The sequence below is a fragment of the Anarhichas minor genome, unplaced genomic scaffold, assembly GCF_050575085.1.
Source record: "Anarhichas minor isolate MPS153535 unplaced genomic scaffold, ASM5057508v1 ptg000002l, whole genome shotgun sequence".
NCBI classification, from domain to species: Eukaryota; Metazoa; Chordata; class Actinopteri; order Perciformes; family Anarhichadidae; genus Anarhichas; species Anarhichas minor.
Window position 1 is genome coordinate 2,995,662 of NW_027466448.1, and position 16,371 is coordinate 3,012,032.

The 16,371-nt window shown below is 44.0% G+C and overlaps 1 protein-coding gene across 3 annotated transcripts in view; it reads left to right on the forward strand.

The window, feature by feature from the left end:
- erbin (erbb2 interacting protein) overlaps positions 1–16,371 on the forward strand; it is a 44,639-nt gene that overhangs the window by 16,398 nt on the left and 11,870 nt on the right. For 2 of the 3 annotated variants that reach the window (XM_076083411.1, XM_076083438.1), the window contains exons 3-15: positions 1,147–1,241; positions 5,317–5,511; positions 5,864–5,981; positions 7,431–7,509; positions 7,640–7,729; positions 8,743–8,799; positions 10,920–10,983; positions 11,292–11,366; positions 12,119–12,263; positions 12,731–12,803; positions 14,595–14,724; positions 14,896–15,011; positions 15,511–15,580. In XM_076083411.1, the coding sequence (XP_075939526.1) occupies positions 1,236–1,241; positions 5,317–5,511; positions 5,864–5,981; positions 7,431–7,509; positions 7,640–7,729; positions 8,743–8,799; positions 10,920–10,983; positions 11,292–11,366; positions 12,119–12,263; positions 12,731–12,803; positions 14,595–14,724; positions 14,896–15,011; positions 15,511–15,580 (1,218 nt within the window). In that variant the 5' untranslated portion in view covers positions 1,147–1,235. The remainder of the gene's footprint in view (positions 1–1,146; positions 1,242–5,316; positions 5,512–5,863; positions 5,982–7,430; positions 7,510–7,639; positions 7,730–8,742; positions 8,800–10,919; positions 10,984–11,291; positions 11,367–12,118; positions 12,264–12,730; positions 12,804–14,594; positions 14,725–14,895; positions 15,012–15,510; positions 15,581–16,371) is intronic. The other variant, XM_076083432.1, reaches the window with a different exon arrangement.

Here is a 16,371-nt window from a genome sequence, read left to right on the forward strand (position 1 = left end):
ATACAGACGTCGTATTGTGTAATACGCCGCTTAAAGATTGTGCAACTTAACGTTTGATGATGTGTTTACCCAGAAAACTGCTACAGCGAGAGTCCTACTGGGATGAAAGTTTTCTTTCTGCACCGGGTTGTGAATAATTTAGCCCATCTCCATGGTAAAGGACATGATCCCACGTGAGAAGAGTTAAAGCTGCATTATAGGAAGCTTGAGAAGGAGCCTGTGGCCCCGCTGGCACTCGGCGCCGCATTGAGGAAGTGACTTGTTTCTTTCCTCTTCCTTCACAGACGGAGGCAGCTCAAGTGTATCCCACGGGCTCTGCATGCTGTTATGTGCTGTTGTTGGGTTTTTTTTCCCCCTCCATTGTTTTTGTTGCTATAATCTCTAATATATTATTTCAGCTGTGGCCCAGCAATCCTGTAACAGTCCACTGCAATCTGGATCAAAAGCTCCTTTCATAAGGCGAGAGCTAGCCCGGACTAATCACATTCTGCCAACCAGACGAGTACTATTCGCTATAAATAACACAAGCTGCTCGCTTCTGTCAAATGCTGCACTTTTGTTTCCGCTTAACACACACACACGCACACACACACAGACACAACAGGGTTCAACAATACCCAACGAGCCCATTTTAAATACATATCCCCTTTTAGTACCTTTTTCATTATTAATATTTCTCGTCTTCTCATAGCTCCACTGGCTGGTTTTGGGCTCTGAACAACACAAAAGACTAAATATTAATTGGAATAGATATTTTTGAAGCAGAGGTGCATTAGAAGCTGCCGGCTATCAATCGTGAGAAGAGACAATTTGTGCGCAAAATCATTTTTGTTCTGCGTCGCTTTGTATTTTCTTGAATAGATGAACCAGCCGTTTCAAAGAGAGATCCGTTTGATAAGTAAGAACTTTGTTCAATGCATCTTTTGTTGAAAACGCATGTTAAATACTTTATGAATGAGACTAAATGAATGCATTTAGTCTCATTCTGATCGTTTCCTCTCAGTTAAACAAACAGAATGTTCGCTAAAGTTTCATATTAGATTCGATATTATAAGCAGGCTGCAGTTATCTGAACAATACAAACACTGTTGAAGGACTCGATGAACCTCCAGGAAACGCATCTCAATCTCCGTCTGTCTCTTTCAGAACTCACTCTCACTTTGCCCACCTGACCACCTTGTGTAGAGCCCTCTGCACAGCTCCTCCTGTAGTTCATCAGTCGATTATCTTTCTACATGGAGGTTTGAGCAGGCTCAGCTGTTTTGTGCATGACTCTGGGGGGGTTCGGAGAGCTGCACTCACCCACCCTTGACCCCGCAGTCTCTATAACAACAGCAATGACCCAGGAGGCACTTAAGTTACCGGGAGAGAGAGGCTGTGACAGAGAAGTGGTTTCCTGGCTCTGACTGGGAGAACAAAGTGGGAATCTGTGCCCGGCCTGCCCTCTGGACTCTCTCATTCACTGTTACACAGAGGGAGCCACAAGGATCGTTGCCAGGCGTCTGAATCACATGTCCCACCGTTCACACATTTAGAAAATGTCTGAATAAATACAGCTTTCTTTTTTAGGCTTTTTCACAATTTCACGGCGGTCGGGCCGAGCTGTTACTAGCACACTGGTTTAAGTAAATGTGCCGCTTAAATAAGTAGGCTAAGAAAGAAAGAGTCTCAGCCAAGAGCTTAACATGTCTGGAAATCTCTACTGCATGTCTTGAACTTTTTTAGAACAAAAGTCAAATGCTCTTGATGGACTAAAGCTGGGTGAGTGAAGGCAGTCATCATTCCAATAACATGTAGGTCAGTGGATAAGCCTATCTATGTTGAAGGCTGTGCGAGTCTCATTAGTGGGCTGCCTTCCAGATTACTCTTGGGGGGGGGGCGCACAGTGCCACAGTTATCCAGCCCATTTCACATTCTCTGTATTCTATAAAATACAGTAAACACAATACTTTCATAGCACAAAAGGGTACAGAAGCATTAAGTAGGTTGGACTAAGATGTTCACCAACAGTGGTGCAGCGTATGGGAGAGCTCTGCAGCTGTGAATACACACTTGCACGTGTGTCGTGCATCATGCAAATGTTCAGAGGCATTATGCATTGTTTAGAAAACAAAGATTTGCATGCCTGCCTGGTATGACAAACCTGATTGGAGTAGCGTCACTTCCTCCTGTAAAGGTTATTTCGGAGGATTGTAGCTGTACCTGAATCACAAGGTTATCATTCAAAGTGTCCTGTTGCTCTCCAGTCAGGCTGGTTTACTTGGTGCGTAGATGACGTTGTGCAAGATAGTTGTGTTCATAAAGAATGAGGCGCACGAGGTTCTGTATGTTTGTTATTGTTAAAAATAAAGCCCCCGAAAAGACCAAAAGAAACTGTTTTAGATCGTCTCACTTCCTCAAACAGCTGGGCTCTGTACTAATAGTTAAAGGGACTATTTCAGCATCGGAGTGAGTACCGCACACTTGGTGCTCTAGTGAGTTTTTATCGACTCACAATAACCAGTGTCCCATGTTCATGGTGATGAAGATGTGTCACCCAAAGCAATAGTGTGAATCATCGATTGGCTCATTTTTGGAAAACAAGGGAGCTCTATGACACGGAGAAAATAAGCTGAATCAGAATAGAGGTTCTCAGACGATGCTTGTTAGTAGGATCACCTCGTTGTTGGTTTGAGTCTTTAGATTTGTTGACAATAAGAAAAATATAGTATCGCCAAATGTATCGTTTAAAACCTGATAACCAATACAATACTGGTTAATGACCAAGAGAACGTAACATCCGTAAGTTACTTCCGTAACACTTCCATTAGTGCTAATTGCAAACGATTGCACGCTGAATGAAGATGGTAAACATAACCGCCAAACATTAGCATTGTCACTGAGAGGAAAGCCTGGCAGAGGCGCCAGTGCGTCTACAGACTCTGAGTCTTTCTCTGCCAACATTACGATTTTCTGGTCATTTAACATTATTAGATGAAGTCATTTAGAAGCCATCCTTAAAGGGAGATTAACTAACCAGCTTTAACATGTTCGCCGCATCCAGTCTCCTCTTCCTTGATGGGCTCTCGCTGCTTTATACGTCTCTCCTCTTAACTTTTCTCATGACACTTTATCTGCTCCTTTTTCTTGCATAACTCTCAATAACCCACCCCTACCCCTCTTTCTTCTCCGTTAACCCACATCACACTCCCTTTTTCTCCCAGTCCTCCCTCTCCTCCCACTCCAGCATGCGTCATCCATATGCTCGGCGCTATGTTTCTCGGGGTGAATGGAGCCAGGCCCTCTGTCATCCCCTCTGGTGATAGACCAGATTACTCTGAGTATTTATACATGAGCTGCCTGCTGCTGTAGCAAAATGTGTGTGGGAGGCTGACGGCCTCTTGGTTGTGCATGCCTCATGGGAGTGTGGGCGTGTGCACACATGCACCCATTTTTAATGAGTTGGGAATGTTGGGATGGCTGACCGGTCCTCCTTTCAGAAAACTTTGGACAGATTTGAAAGTTGTCATAACTAATGCCAAGGTGGGCTATTGGATGAGATGTTCAGTAGCTCTGAATATTGTCTTTGCACTGTCCAGAAAAGGCACCTCTGCGCACACGTCCGATAACAACGGACTGTATTCAGTGAACCAAATGTCAGAGAACATACTGACTTGCATAATTCCTTGTAGCAACCTCTAACGCAAACATGTGGTCACACCCACACAGTCTGCACCAACAGTGTAGGTCGAGGCTATCACAATTTTCCAGCTCAGTTAGACAGTCGGGATACACAGCGAGCGAAGGACTCCGAGATTATGTGCTGCGGCGGCGCTCAGATTAAGACGGGGGGGGGGGGGGGAACAGTCACAGTCACATTCTCCACATGCTCCGAGGAACAAAGCCTCTTTTGACCAGAACACATTCCGTAGTGTATACTGTACTCTGTGAAAACCTCTCGCTATAAAAATCAAACATACATCCCTGTAGCGAGTTGAAAGGACAACCCCCCCCCCTCCCCTCATCCCCTTAGGCTCCCAACACGATTGATAGCTGAAAGGATTTTCTGGCTTTTCTTACGTCTTTATTTTGCAGTAGACAGAGTTTTGGATGAAACCAGTCAAGGACAGGGATTTCCGAAAAAGATGACTGATTCGCGGCGTACTTTATTTTGCATTTCTATCCTCTGCTTTAACCCGAATGAGGATGCAGCACACCCACGATTATGAGCAGCTTCTCCATTCGTCTACCTGCGGAGATTTAATGAAATCAAGTTTTCCCACAAGAAAAACAGAAATGAGAATCAGAAAAAACTTCCAACATGTCGGGCTTCTCTGGGGTGTTATTTCTTTATAGTGGAACCTTTTTGGAAAAACAGGAAGTACATTTCGTATGAGTGTTATTCATTATTTTTCAACCAAATTGTGATGGGCACTCGTTCACTGAGTGGTGTCAGTGATCAGCTGTAATCTATATGCAAATTTCAGAACACATTGGAAGCACAATTCTTTGGAGGGAGTAATAGGATGGAGTGTGTTGAAAGGTCCTCCTACAGAAGTGCCTCTGTGCACTGAAGAGCTTTTACACATACTATTGGAAAGCCATGTTAAAGAGACATTCCAGTTTTTGTCAACCTGGGTGTTCTTCACATATTTCTGTCGATTTATGAAGATTCACTCACCTCCTGCATTGCAGAGATTTGGGAGACGCAGACTTCAGCGAGAACAGAGTCGATCGGGGGAAGGAGCGCCTGCCTCCGACAGCTTTCTAGCAAACTTAAATTTATTAGAAGTCAACCCCTTAAACACAGAAAGTAGCCCCCAGGAAGTCCCTGTACAGGAACTGTTGAAACGAACGGGACGGTGTTGTAGAGTAACGAGCCACAAATCGGTGTCACTAATCCCTCCAAGTATCTCTGCAATAGAGCGTGTATGTGAAATCGTATTATGAGTGATAGACAAAAACAGCAGACTATGACCCAGGTTGACCAACACCGAAATTTCCTTTTTTAAAGAAGGACCTGAGGTTTTTGGGGATGTGTTCACACCAACCGTCTGGCTATTTGATCAGATCCCCTTTTCAAGTATTTGTGTCCGATTATTAAGAGAGATGACACATGCCAACCCTAACCCATCCTGGCCTTCTTGATGTTGTTGACTCTGCAGTCGAATGTTCATGGTTCGGCTCAGCATGTGCGTTTATGTTTACACTGTACTTACAATGTCACACACGTAGGCGAGACTCAAAGCTGAAGTTTAAAAGCGGCCCTAGACGTATGCCGACCGCTCCTCCTCATCCTCTCCTCCCGTTACATGTCTCTCTGTTTCCCCTCTCTAGTGCCTGAGGATGTCCAAGCGGAGCTTGTTTGTTCGCCTGGTGCCATGCCGCTGCTTGCGGGGTGAGGAGGAGGCGGTGACATCGCTGGACTACTCCCACTGCAGCCTGGAGACGGTTCCTAAGGAGATCTTTAGCTTTGAGAAGACCCTGCAGGAACTCTTCCTCGATGCCAACCAGATCGAGGAGCTGCCTAAAGTAAGGCGCTCGCACCGATGTATAGAAACTTTGTGTCTCTCTGTGAACGCCGTCTACAACTGATAAAACCCTTTAACTCCACAGCATTACGCACGAGGACACCAAATGTTGACTTGCTGCGTGCCTAACTAGTTCATGTCTTGTGAAAAGCTTGCATTGTGGACACTTTACGTCATTCATATTCGTTTAGACAACTTTGAGTGACGCAGTTGAACTTTTAAGACAATCAGGACATTTACACATCTAATGTACTGTGTATTCTTGGTCAACCATGTGCTTTTTGATTTAAAAAAAAACAAGACGTTCTCTCTCTCTCTCTCTCTCTCTCTCTCTCTCTCTCTCTCTCTAACAGCAACTGTTTAACTGCCAGTTACTCCACCGACTGAGCATTCCAGATAATGACGTGACGGTGTTGCCGGCAGCCATCGCAAACCTCATCAATCTCAGGGAGCTTGACGTCAGCAAAAACAGTAAGCAAAACCACCTCCCTGTATGCCTTTAGGTTGGAGGTATTTTCTGATTGGCAGCGTTTAACGAGTCACGTAAACCTGCGGCATCAGATCAGGTTTCTGAAACCTGAAAACTGACCACGGCCACGAGTTCAGCGACCTGTGAGGTTCAAATGTCTAACTGTCCTACAACCGACATCGATCAGTGAACAAGAGGAACCTGTTACATAAACGATACCGAGAGATTCTGAGGTAAAATGCCACATCTTGTTTCAATAACCACGTCACCAGACTACGTGGCTCTTACGGGATTGATAAAGGAAGTGGACGAGCCCAGACCTGCAGTATACTAGACACTGTCTTCATAGCGCAAGTAGTATCAGAGACCGAACAGAGCTAGATGAAGCTCCTTAAGGCCGGCCCTCACACAAACGGAGGAAATCTGCACCAGGTGCTCAACTCAAAGCATCTCGTCAGTGGTTTAACAGAGCGGGAAGTGACAACATTTGCAAAGTGCGACATTTACCACCTTTTGAAGATAAACTCTCACGCTGTTGAATACGAGGCAGCGCTTTGTTCTCGATGTCCTTTCAATTCTGCCTGTTTGATGAAAACTTTCCTCCGTCAATGTTACTTATTTAGAAGAAGAAAGGACCGCAGACTAAAGTGTCTGAAGGCGTGACATTACTCTGTTCTAATGCCTCAGCTCATCAGGCGACTGTGCTATTTAAGAAAGAACATGTCAGTAGTTTCCTGACATCCTGTTGCATATTCCCCACAAAGTGTTTTGCTTCAAACATGTCAGTATTTTAACATTAGCATCGCTGTCTGATGTCGTGGATGTTAAGCTCACTGCAGGCTACTGCATGAGACGGTTGATCATCATCACTGTATAGCCTTGAAGATAACAAGAACAGAAAAGGACTAATAGAAATGAATGAGTGCGGAGACAGACTAGCTTAAACAAAGGCTGAAGGATGTGGTGGTGGTTTCATGAACCAGAGTGTGCCGTGTTGACGTTAAAAGTAGCTTAACCTTCTTCACAAAGCACTCTGCGCTAAGTGTTGTGGACACAAAACAAAGTGGGTTGAAATAATCCTTTAGACTGGGTCACGTCCCCATTCGAGCAGTTCACACTCGGCGGATTGTTTCATGAGAACTTGCAGACTATCGCTTCGTCTTCCTGTCCTGCTCTTTCATTATGTCACCTCGAGCGCTCGTCTCTGTGGTTGTTTAGAGAGGAAAGGTGCAGCAGAGACACTCTTAATGTATCTTCAGCGCCCACAATTCAGACAGAGAGGCTTCCTGCTTGTGCTCGCGATCATCACCGTACTCACAATCCACCTGTGTTTGACATTCACAAAGCTTCCCCTGCTAGACGCGAGAAATCCCTCATTTGTTTGGTGTCAGTGGTAATAAAATGTAGATGTTGAATCGTTGGTGAGCGGTTGTTTTGCTGTTTCTCTCCAGGTATCCAGGAGTTTCCGGAAAACATCAAGAATTGCAAAGTCCTAACTATCGTAGAAGCCAGTGTGAATCCCATATCCAAGTGAGTACTGCCCAGCCTGGAGAAACTGCCTTAATTAGCTCCATTTTGGTTCCATGTGGAGTACGTTCTGGCATCGCAGCAGCTTTGAGTGAGTGATGAGATTCCTGTTCCTGTGTGTGTTCTTTGTCAGGCTCCCAGATGGTTTCACCCAGCTCCTGAGTCTGACGCAGCTCTACCTGAACGATGCCTTTCTGGAGTTCTTACCAGCCAGTTTTGGCAGGTCAGTGTGTGCTCACGGATTGGATCCGGATCAACTCAAACACAAACTGTACACTGTGGTGTTAAATGTATGCTTTGTCTATCGAATGACATCGTGAAAACAGAATGAGACGATGTGAAGGGGATGCACGTCGTGATGAACCTACAGAGAATTGTTTAGCTATCCATTGTATAGCTCTCATAGCATCGCACAGGCAGCTGTTTTCATCGAAAAACACCACCTGCTCGGCACCAAACGACAGACAGACATGAATAGCGCGAGTCTTTGGCAGCTAAAGAGACAAAGAGCTAAAGAGACAGATATTTCCCTCAGGAGTTGGTAGAGACCTAAATCTGAGCTAAAAGAGAAGGAGTATTGGACTTACAGTCATCCAGTGATCACCAGAAACTCCACATTAATAATAATGTTGCTAAGTAACTGCTCGAGGTGTAAATAAGCAACCAGCCTGTTCACTAACAACTTAAAAGGTGACGTCAGTGTTGTCTGCACAACTTGTTTCTGCCGCCCCAAACTGCCCAAGAAAACCCGTTTAACAGGCTTTTTGGCTGTGAAATAACGCCTGGGATTTAAAAAAAAACAGACACCTTTCTCTGTTGTATTCTCGTTGTTGTTGTTTTGATTACTTGATTTAGTATAAAGTGTCCAGATTCCGATTCTTAATGATGAGACTTATTCTTTTGTTTTATCTTAAGACATGATTGTTTGATCATACCAGGAGGATCAGTCATGCTCTAATTGTTTGTAGTTTACACAAACGTTAGTGTTGAGCTTTCTGATGACACTAAACATGTGGTGTGAGTTGCTCAACATTTCCTCTCACTGATGCTGCTTTCCTTTTTAAAACACACTTTTCCTCTTGAACGTACTTTTGCTTTCTGTACGATCAGCCTATTTTAGTACTACGTAATTAAGGTAAATAAAGGTTACTACAGTATGAAGATGTTAGATAGTATAATATAAAAAAGTATTGTAGTACTTAACGATGATGTCATTGGCTCTCTACTTGGTTGCAGGTTGACTAAACTACAGATCTTGGAGCTGAGGGAGAACCAGTTAAAGATGTTGCCAAAGTAAGTCTTTTTTTTACTTCACGTTTGCCAAACATCAAACATTTCGTGTTCATTTTATTGACTAAATAGTGGAGCAGTGTCACTGCAAGAGTCATGTCTGTGTCATGACCTGTTTCAAGGTCTTTTTATTTATTTTTACCCTTGCTTCCTCACTGTCTCCTTCCTCTCACAACCTCTGCAATGTGTCTGCTGTGTCCTCCGTTCTTAACCGAAGATTCGCCCCCCCGTACCTCCAACGGTAGCATTGAATGTTACGGCGTTACATAAGGGCCCCCTTTGCTTGGCTGCTTGCTGTGGCAGGTTTTATAATCCTCCACTGAGACAGTGGTGAGGGTTATTTCACCTCTTGAGAAGGTTACCGTGCCGCTGGGAGACGAAATGTCCCACGGATATTCGAGAAAGCTCCAGGTGATTGTGATGGGAAGTTACGCTCTCTTTCTGTCTCCTCTCGTGCGTCACTCGCCGTATCATTTCATTTCATGCCCTTCACAATTTCTGAGAAAAAACCTGTATTTCCCTATTTTCCTTTTTACATCCTTCCTCCATCCGGCCGAGTTTCCTTTGTTATCTCACTCACTTTCCCTTTTCTTATTTGTCACTGACCAACTGACGGGCCAGCTGGTGCATAAAGTGCAGCGCTGCAGCCCGGAGCGGATCCTCTCTGCTCGCCGTGTTTACGTGACAGAGGCCAGACCTGTTAAAGGCTGGAGCCCTGACAAAGGAAAGGACTAATGATCGGGAACGTCGCCAGAGCAACACGCAAGCATTTCAGAGATGTAAACAAATGTGTGCGTGCACAAAGGCGGCGCAGTTGACGTCTTTGCAGAGCTCTCGCATAGAATATGCAGCCTCTTTTCTCCCACCAAGCACATGCATTAACCAAATGATTTCCTGTATTCTAAAGAACGGTGCTGCGTTGCTCACAACTTGGGGCCATAAATGTGTTTTTTTGTTTCTTTTATCACTCTCTAGATGAGCCAGCACAGCTCATTCTTACCCCCTTTCAGCTCACATGGGGGGGGGGGGTCCTCTGGTGTTCTTGCCAGCTTTTGATGGAAGAATGGGATAAAGCTGGCTAATGGCGAAGTACATAAACATGATTGATGCTTTCATATTGCACCAAGTATTAGAAAAATCACCAAGCCGCTTAAATCATCTTTTATAATTTGTGCCGTCTGTCTTACGTTCTCGTTTTATGAGGAGCACCTAGAAAGAAAACAGACTCCAGTCCGCTGTAGAGTCGGTGGGCCTCTGCTCTCTCCATTCCTGTGCCGGGTCTCACTTTAAGGAAACAGTTCATCCCTGTTGTGAAACGGATCATTGTGTCTGTTCCCAAACACAACTCTGTACGTCTCCATTTCATCTCCAGTCACAGTCTCTTGCTTTGGTTTTTTGCGATTCACTCTCAGGAAATGTCAGATTTGAAACCGCTCTTTGTCGTCCTTATCTTGCCTCGGGTTGATATGTGTTTCGCAATTCTTCATCATGCCAGAATTATGCAATTGAAACTATTAACCCGATTGTGTTTTTATGAATAGTTCGGCCCATATAGTATATCAGTTTAAAATATATTTAGTATATTCTGTGGTTGCTACTATACGATGCTGCCGTTTAAAGGTTAAATGCCCTAAAAGGCGTCTTGTCAGTATTTTGTGGAATGGAGTGACACTTGCAAAATAAAACCTTTTTATACGAATATTTCTCCCCTAATTTTCTGTCACTGGCAATCAGCTAAATATAGTGAAGTGCATCAGCAGCAGAACAGTCCTGGTTTTTATCTGCGTGTTTACAGTGTAGCAGAGAATGTGAGACTGTGACCTGAATGTGGAGAGAAAGCTCTGCAGCGAGGCTTAGGGCTCGCATACGTCACATTTTCCATTATTTAAAGCATATTTCTGTCACGCCTGAGCGGTTAACGGTATTTATTTTCTCGCGGCATTATTCAGTGAAAAGAGCAAAGGCAGAGCATGCACGCTGTCCAAAACATAACCTGGAAATTGACAGATTTTCTTTTGGCTTCCTTTTTTTTTATTTTAAAGGTACACATTGCTTATGATCCTGGCTGATTTTTCCCGTTGAGTTTAAGATCTCTCTCCCCTGTCTGTCCCGTGTGTCTACAGAAGCATGCAGAAGCTCACGCAGCTGGAGAGGCTGGACCTGGGGAGTAATGAGTTCACTGAAGTGGTGAGTATCTGTCAGTCGGCCCAGGGCTCTGCACCTTTCTGGCGGTGACCTCACCGCCTCCTTCCTTTAGTCTCTTCCCTTTCCTTCCCCTTCATTTCTGAAATTGAAGCCCTGTTTTTGTATCACTGGAAGACAGCGTTCATTAATACATAATAACCACAGCTGAATGAATAACTGGCCGTGTGATTTATTTTGAGCTTGTTTACGAGTTAAGCTCTTCATCCTGTCACACACACACACACTCTCTTAAACACTCGTATACACACATCCATAACTTTTAACCTCCTTTCTGCTCTTTGCATCTGCAGCCTGAGGTGTTGGAGCAGCTGACTGGAATCAAGGAGCTGTGGATAGACGGGAACAGACTGACGTTCTTACCTGGGGTATAATTTACAGGCAATCCGAGACATATTTTGAGAAGCTGCTGTGCCCCAGAACATCACCTAGAGATTATTCCCCTTGATTTTCAGTCTCTGCGTGTCTGCTTAAATCTGCATCAAAATAAACGGCAGTCAGTTTGCATCAGACTTTGAGCTCTTTGAAAATACAGCAGCGAAGGAGCCGCAGTTTAGAAAAGATTCTCTTGCCTGGTGAACACCAGACAGTTTCCACAGAAAACAATGCAGACTTGTTTTTGGGGGGTTTGCAGATGTCACAATAGTAGTTACAGAAATCTGCAGCTGTGAAGTCATCCTGTCCCTTGAACACAACTCATTTATAACGATGTTGTGATAGTCGGAATGTGTTACATAAGAATGACCAGCTTGTTTGTAACTGGGTCATAATTAAAACATTATTTCGTCTGCATCGGCTGTAATCACAGTCTGGCCTTTTTTATATGCAGTCTGTCAGGAATATAAACCAAAACTGAGTACAGCAACTGTTTTCCTTTAATACAAAATGTGTGTTTTTTACTTTAAATTAAATGTAATAATTCAACAGGCCGTGAGATGATATCGGGTCTGGGATTCTTCTCGCCAAGTTACTTTGCCTCACTGCTGAGGATGTTTTGTGGATTGTTTTAATCCACTGTGTCTCTGTTCCACCAACACAACGGCCTAATCCCTGGATAATAAGATATCAGTGAAGAGTCTGTGTATTTATTGTGTGTCCCCTTTTTTTTTTTTTTATCCAGATGCTGGGGATGCTCAAACAGCTGGTGTACCTGGATGTGTCCAAGAACAACCTGGAGATGGTAGACGAGCAAATCTCCGGCTGTGAGAGTCTGCAGGATCTGCTGCTGTCCAACAACGCCCTCACACAGCTGCCAGGCTCCATCGGTAAAGATTACAGCACACACAGATGTCACATTTGAGGAAATAAAAAGTCAATTATGCATTTCTCATTCCTGTATCCGTTCCTGTGTTCATTGACATTTGTATTATATTATAATATTTATTAAATGAACACAAACTAATGAAAGCAGCATTAGTTTTCGGTCTCTCACATGTATATCCATATATAGATCTTTAAGGATATGATGTTGATATTTTTAATTACTTGCTAATCAGTAATTCACATGTGATTGCTAATTAGATCAGAGGAATCCAGATGCGTAATACCATGCAGTCTGGGTTGATTACTACTAAACTGATTATAGTATTGGTGACAGTATATGAATTAATCCAATTAAGTGATGTAATGGATGCTCCTCTATGTGGTGCAGCAGCAAGTTATGATCAATACCTGCCCTGAGCTGTTGCTTGCATCCCTCTCATCCTCTCTCTGTCTTTTCCTCTTACTATAGGCTCACTGAAGAAACTGACTGCACTGAAGGTGGATGAGAACCAGCTGATCTACTTGCCGGACTCGGTCGGAGGGTGAGTGTAACGGCAATGGCTTTAATATCGGCAGAATAAAACCCTCAGATCAGTGGATTATCGTGCTGTTTTCATCTGCCGTCCCCTGATCGCATAAAAAAGGTCTGTCTGGATGAATCAGATATTCCCATTAAACATAATGTGTGCTGATGCTTTATTTGTTTTGGTCTACTAATGCTGACGATGTTGAGTAACTCGATTACGGCCGTGATTATGAAGTATGAATGATAATAATTGAATGTCATGGTTTCTGAGTCTGCCGTACTGATTCATGGCTTGAGGTTTGCTTCACTGTGGAGCGGTCGATTGTAATCTCAGCCAGATGACCCTTCCACTACACCGCTGATTAAATCAGCCATAGCCGCACTCGGGCTGGTGTTGTCTGCAGCAGACAGATGAAGCCAGCAGTCAGCAGCTGCTGAACATCCTGACGCTGAGTCCCAAAGATAGGGCGTCTTTAATCCGTCCACTCCTACATCCATTAGGGAGACAAATCTACATCGACTGTTACTCCTGCAGCTGTTCAGTGCCGTTCTTCATCCGCTGTTTCCAAGCGGAGAAACACTCTCAATGGTCCCATATGTAGAATGCTTTTCCTTGTGTAGTTTAACACAGACTATGGTTTATCATAATCCCATGCAAGGATTTTATCTTAAGCAAGCTGATTTCTTTTTTCCTGAACTGATTTTATTCAGTCCAGTGTTGTTTGTCCCCGCTTTATATTCAACAGAGAGGGGTCAGATCCTGTGTTTTGGAGTTTGAATGTTCGCAGTAGCTCTCCAGCGAGTTGGACTCGTTTTGCATTCATCTGAATCTCCAGAGTGCATTCAGCAGAAAGCCCCCAGCTGCTCCGCACTTCTGTGTCAGCATGGTCGTTCAGTTTGAAATATTGCTCATTTAGATCATGTCCCATGAAGCCTTTAAGGTGCATCGGTGTTGTAAATGTCTAAAAGTGTTTCACTTTAACCATAACATATTGTGACAGTAGATGGAGTGAATACGAGTTGATCTTAGTTCTTGTTTAAAGGCCATTCCTTGTCTTTGTATATTTGAGGGTTTGGGGATAAATAAATAAATACAATTGTCTTATTACAGAGCAATTAGGAAGCCTTTCACAGTGTCATGCTGCCCAGTAATGACTCCTGGTTTGACAGAATATTTAGTCCTTATTTTACCGTCAAATCTGTAGCGGAATTAAAGGGACACTCCACCGATTTTTACTCATCAAATCCAGTTTACTTGTCATAACAAGTGCTACTCGGCGTGTGAAAAAGGTTCCATAATGTCTTGGAGGGAGAAGGTTTGTTAAAATATCTTTTTTTTTTAACTCGGCATGGACGTGGAGCCTAGCAGAAAAGCTGTGTTACAAACTGGGCAAGTGGAGTTTGAAAGATGTGGGCGTGTACCAGACGGGGAGAGTTTAATAAAAGAAGATGCTATTGAGTGGCGTTATGGATTAGTGGCACTTGACCCGTTACTTTGCACGGCAGCTGGATCCGAGAGATCACATAAACATCCATCTTCTCAGGCTTCAAGTGCTGCGTTTGTGTCCAAACCGTTCAGCCTCCTGCGAGGAGCAACTGGCCGCTAGAGCAGTGGTCTGTGTAACAAACCATCTGGCGCGTCAGCTACTTGACCCATACAAGGAATTACAGGTCGGGATATCTTGGACTCAAATGCTGCGACTTTGATCTTTATTTTTTTTACTCCCAACCCTCTGGAAGTACACGACTAAAATCACTGAAGTTCCACATGATTAAAGGCCTCCTTTCTTCCTCCTCTCTGCATCAGACTGACATCTCTGGATGAGCTGGACTGCAGTTTTAATGAGATCGAAGCCTTGCCCTCTTCCATCGGCCAGTGTGTCAGCATCCGCACCTTTGCTGCAGATCACAACTTCCTCACCCTGCTTCCCCCCGAGGTGAGTGTGAGTGTGAGTGTGAGTGTGAGTGTGAGTGTGAGTGTGAGTGTGAGTGTGTGTGTGTGTGTGTGTGTGTGGAGCTCGTGTTAAATGGTGTGGCAAGCCAGTTTGCTCATCTGTAACAGCTAGATCCTTGTTGGTTCATGGCTCTGGGTTTCCGCCACTTCACAGATGGGCAACTGGAAGAACGCAACTGTGCTGTTCCTACATTCCAACAAGCTGGAGTCTTTGCCTGAGGAAATGGGCGACATGCAGAAGCTCAAAGTCATCAATCTCAGCAACAACAAGTGAGCCAAGACTGACAGTATTCACTCAGAAGAAGCGTCAAGTTTTAGGACAACAGTCATTGTTTTACTCCGTTTATTTTGAATTATTGCAACATAGAAAAAGCTGAAAATTCCAATCATGCTCTGGCCCTTTTCTCTGTTGCAATAAAAAATAAATCTATCTATCTATAGATCTTTATATTGCATTTTGAAAGGCAGTCCTGTAACATCATGATCGATTTAGAGTCTTAATTCTGGTCAGAATGAAAATGGGCTGTTATGGATGCTACGGCCTGATTGAGGTTTTAATCGGGGGGGTTTTCCACTCCTGGCGTCTGCTCTTTGCCAAATACACTGACTCACTTTGGTCACGACCCAAAAACACTGACAGATGGCTTGAGCAACACTTTATAGCGGACCCTCACACGTTAGATTTACCTTCCACAATGAATTTTGAGGTACAGGTGCATCAAGCTGACTGAGTCCCCGTGTGTTTTGTTTGTATTTTGTTCCTCTGCAGGTTGAGGAATCTCCCCTACAGTTTCACTAAACTGAACCAGATGACTGCAATGTGGCTGTCTGAGAATCAGGTAAGTCCACATGTATTGTGTGTATATATCACCAGTATAAGGTTTTTACAAAAGGTGCCACTGAGTTCAGAGCTGTCAGACGTGTGACGTGTTCTATAGATGTCGTAATGGCAGTGGGGTTGCGTGACTCGCCACAGCAGTCGGCTGTAAATGAATCCTGCAAGGTCAAGGTGCTGACAGGAAAACACATCCAAAATTTAGTTAACCACTTCCAGGACATTTGATCTAAACATGTTAAATGCCAGTGCAGGTCAGACAGTGATACCGTAAACTCAATGAATGTAAACCCAATGAGTGTTATACTTGCATCAATACTTACTATATACTAACAGTACGGTAATCGAGACAAGCCAGTCAAAAACCCTGAAGGTGTGGTATGACACAGATCTGAATGACAGACGGATAGTTTGTGCAAACAGCCAGAAGTAAAGCAGATGTGGAGAGATCAAGGTTACCGGACACGTGGTGTCGCTTGAAGTTTGGACGTCTGCCCTGGCTAAGTTGGCCCTCGACAGAACACAAGATAAGCCTATCAGGGATGGAAACGTTTGAGTCTGCTCGGCTCGTGTGTCAGGAAGTGGCTCTGAGTCCCACTTTGTCATAGAAGTGTAGCTTTGTATGGGAAAGGAGTTCTAGAACTTCGAGTATGAAGCTTTGCAGAGGAGTCTTAATGTAATGCAAAGGGATGTTGGAGATGCTGCGGGAGCATTGATCCAGTCTGTTGACTGTCACCGCATTCTAAAATCAATTAATGATTTTTCTCATCCTAGCTGTTCAAATGCCTTTTCCAC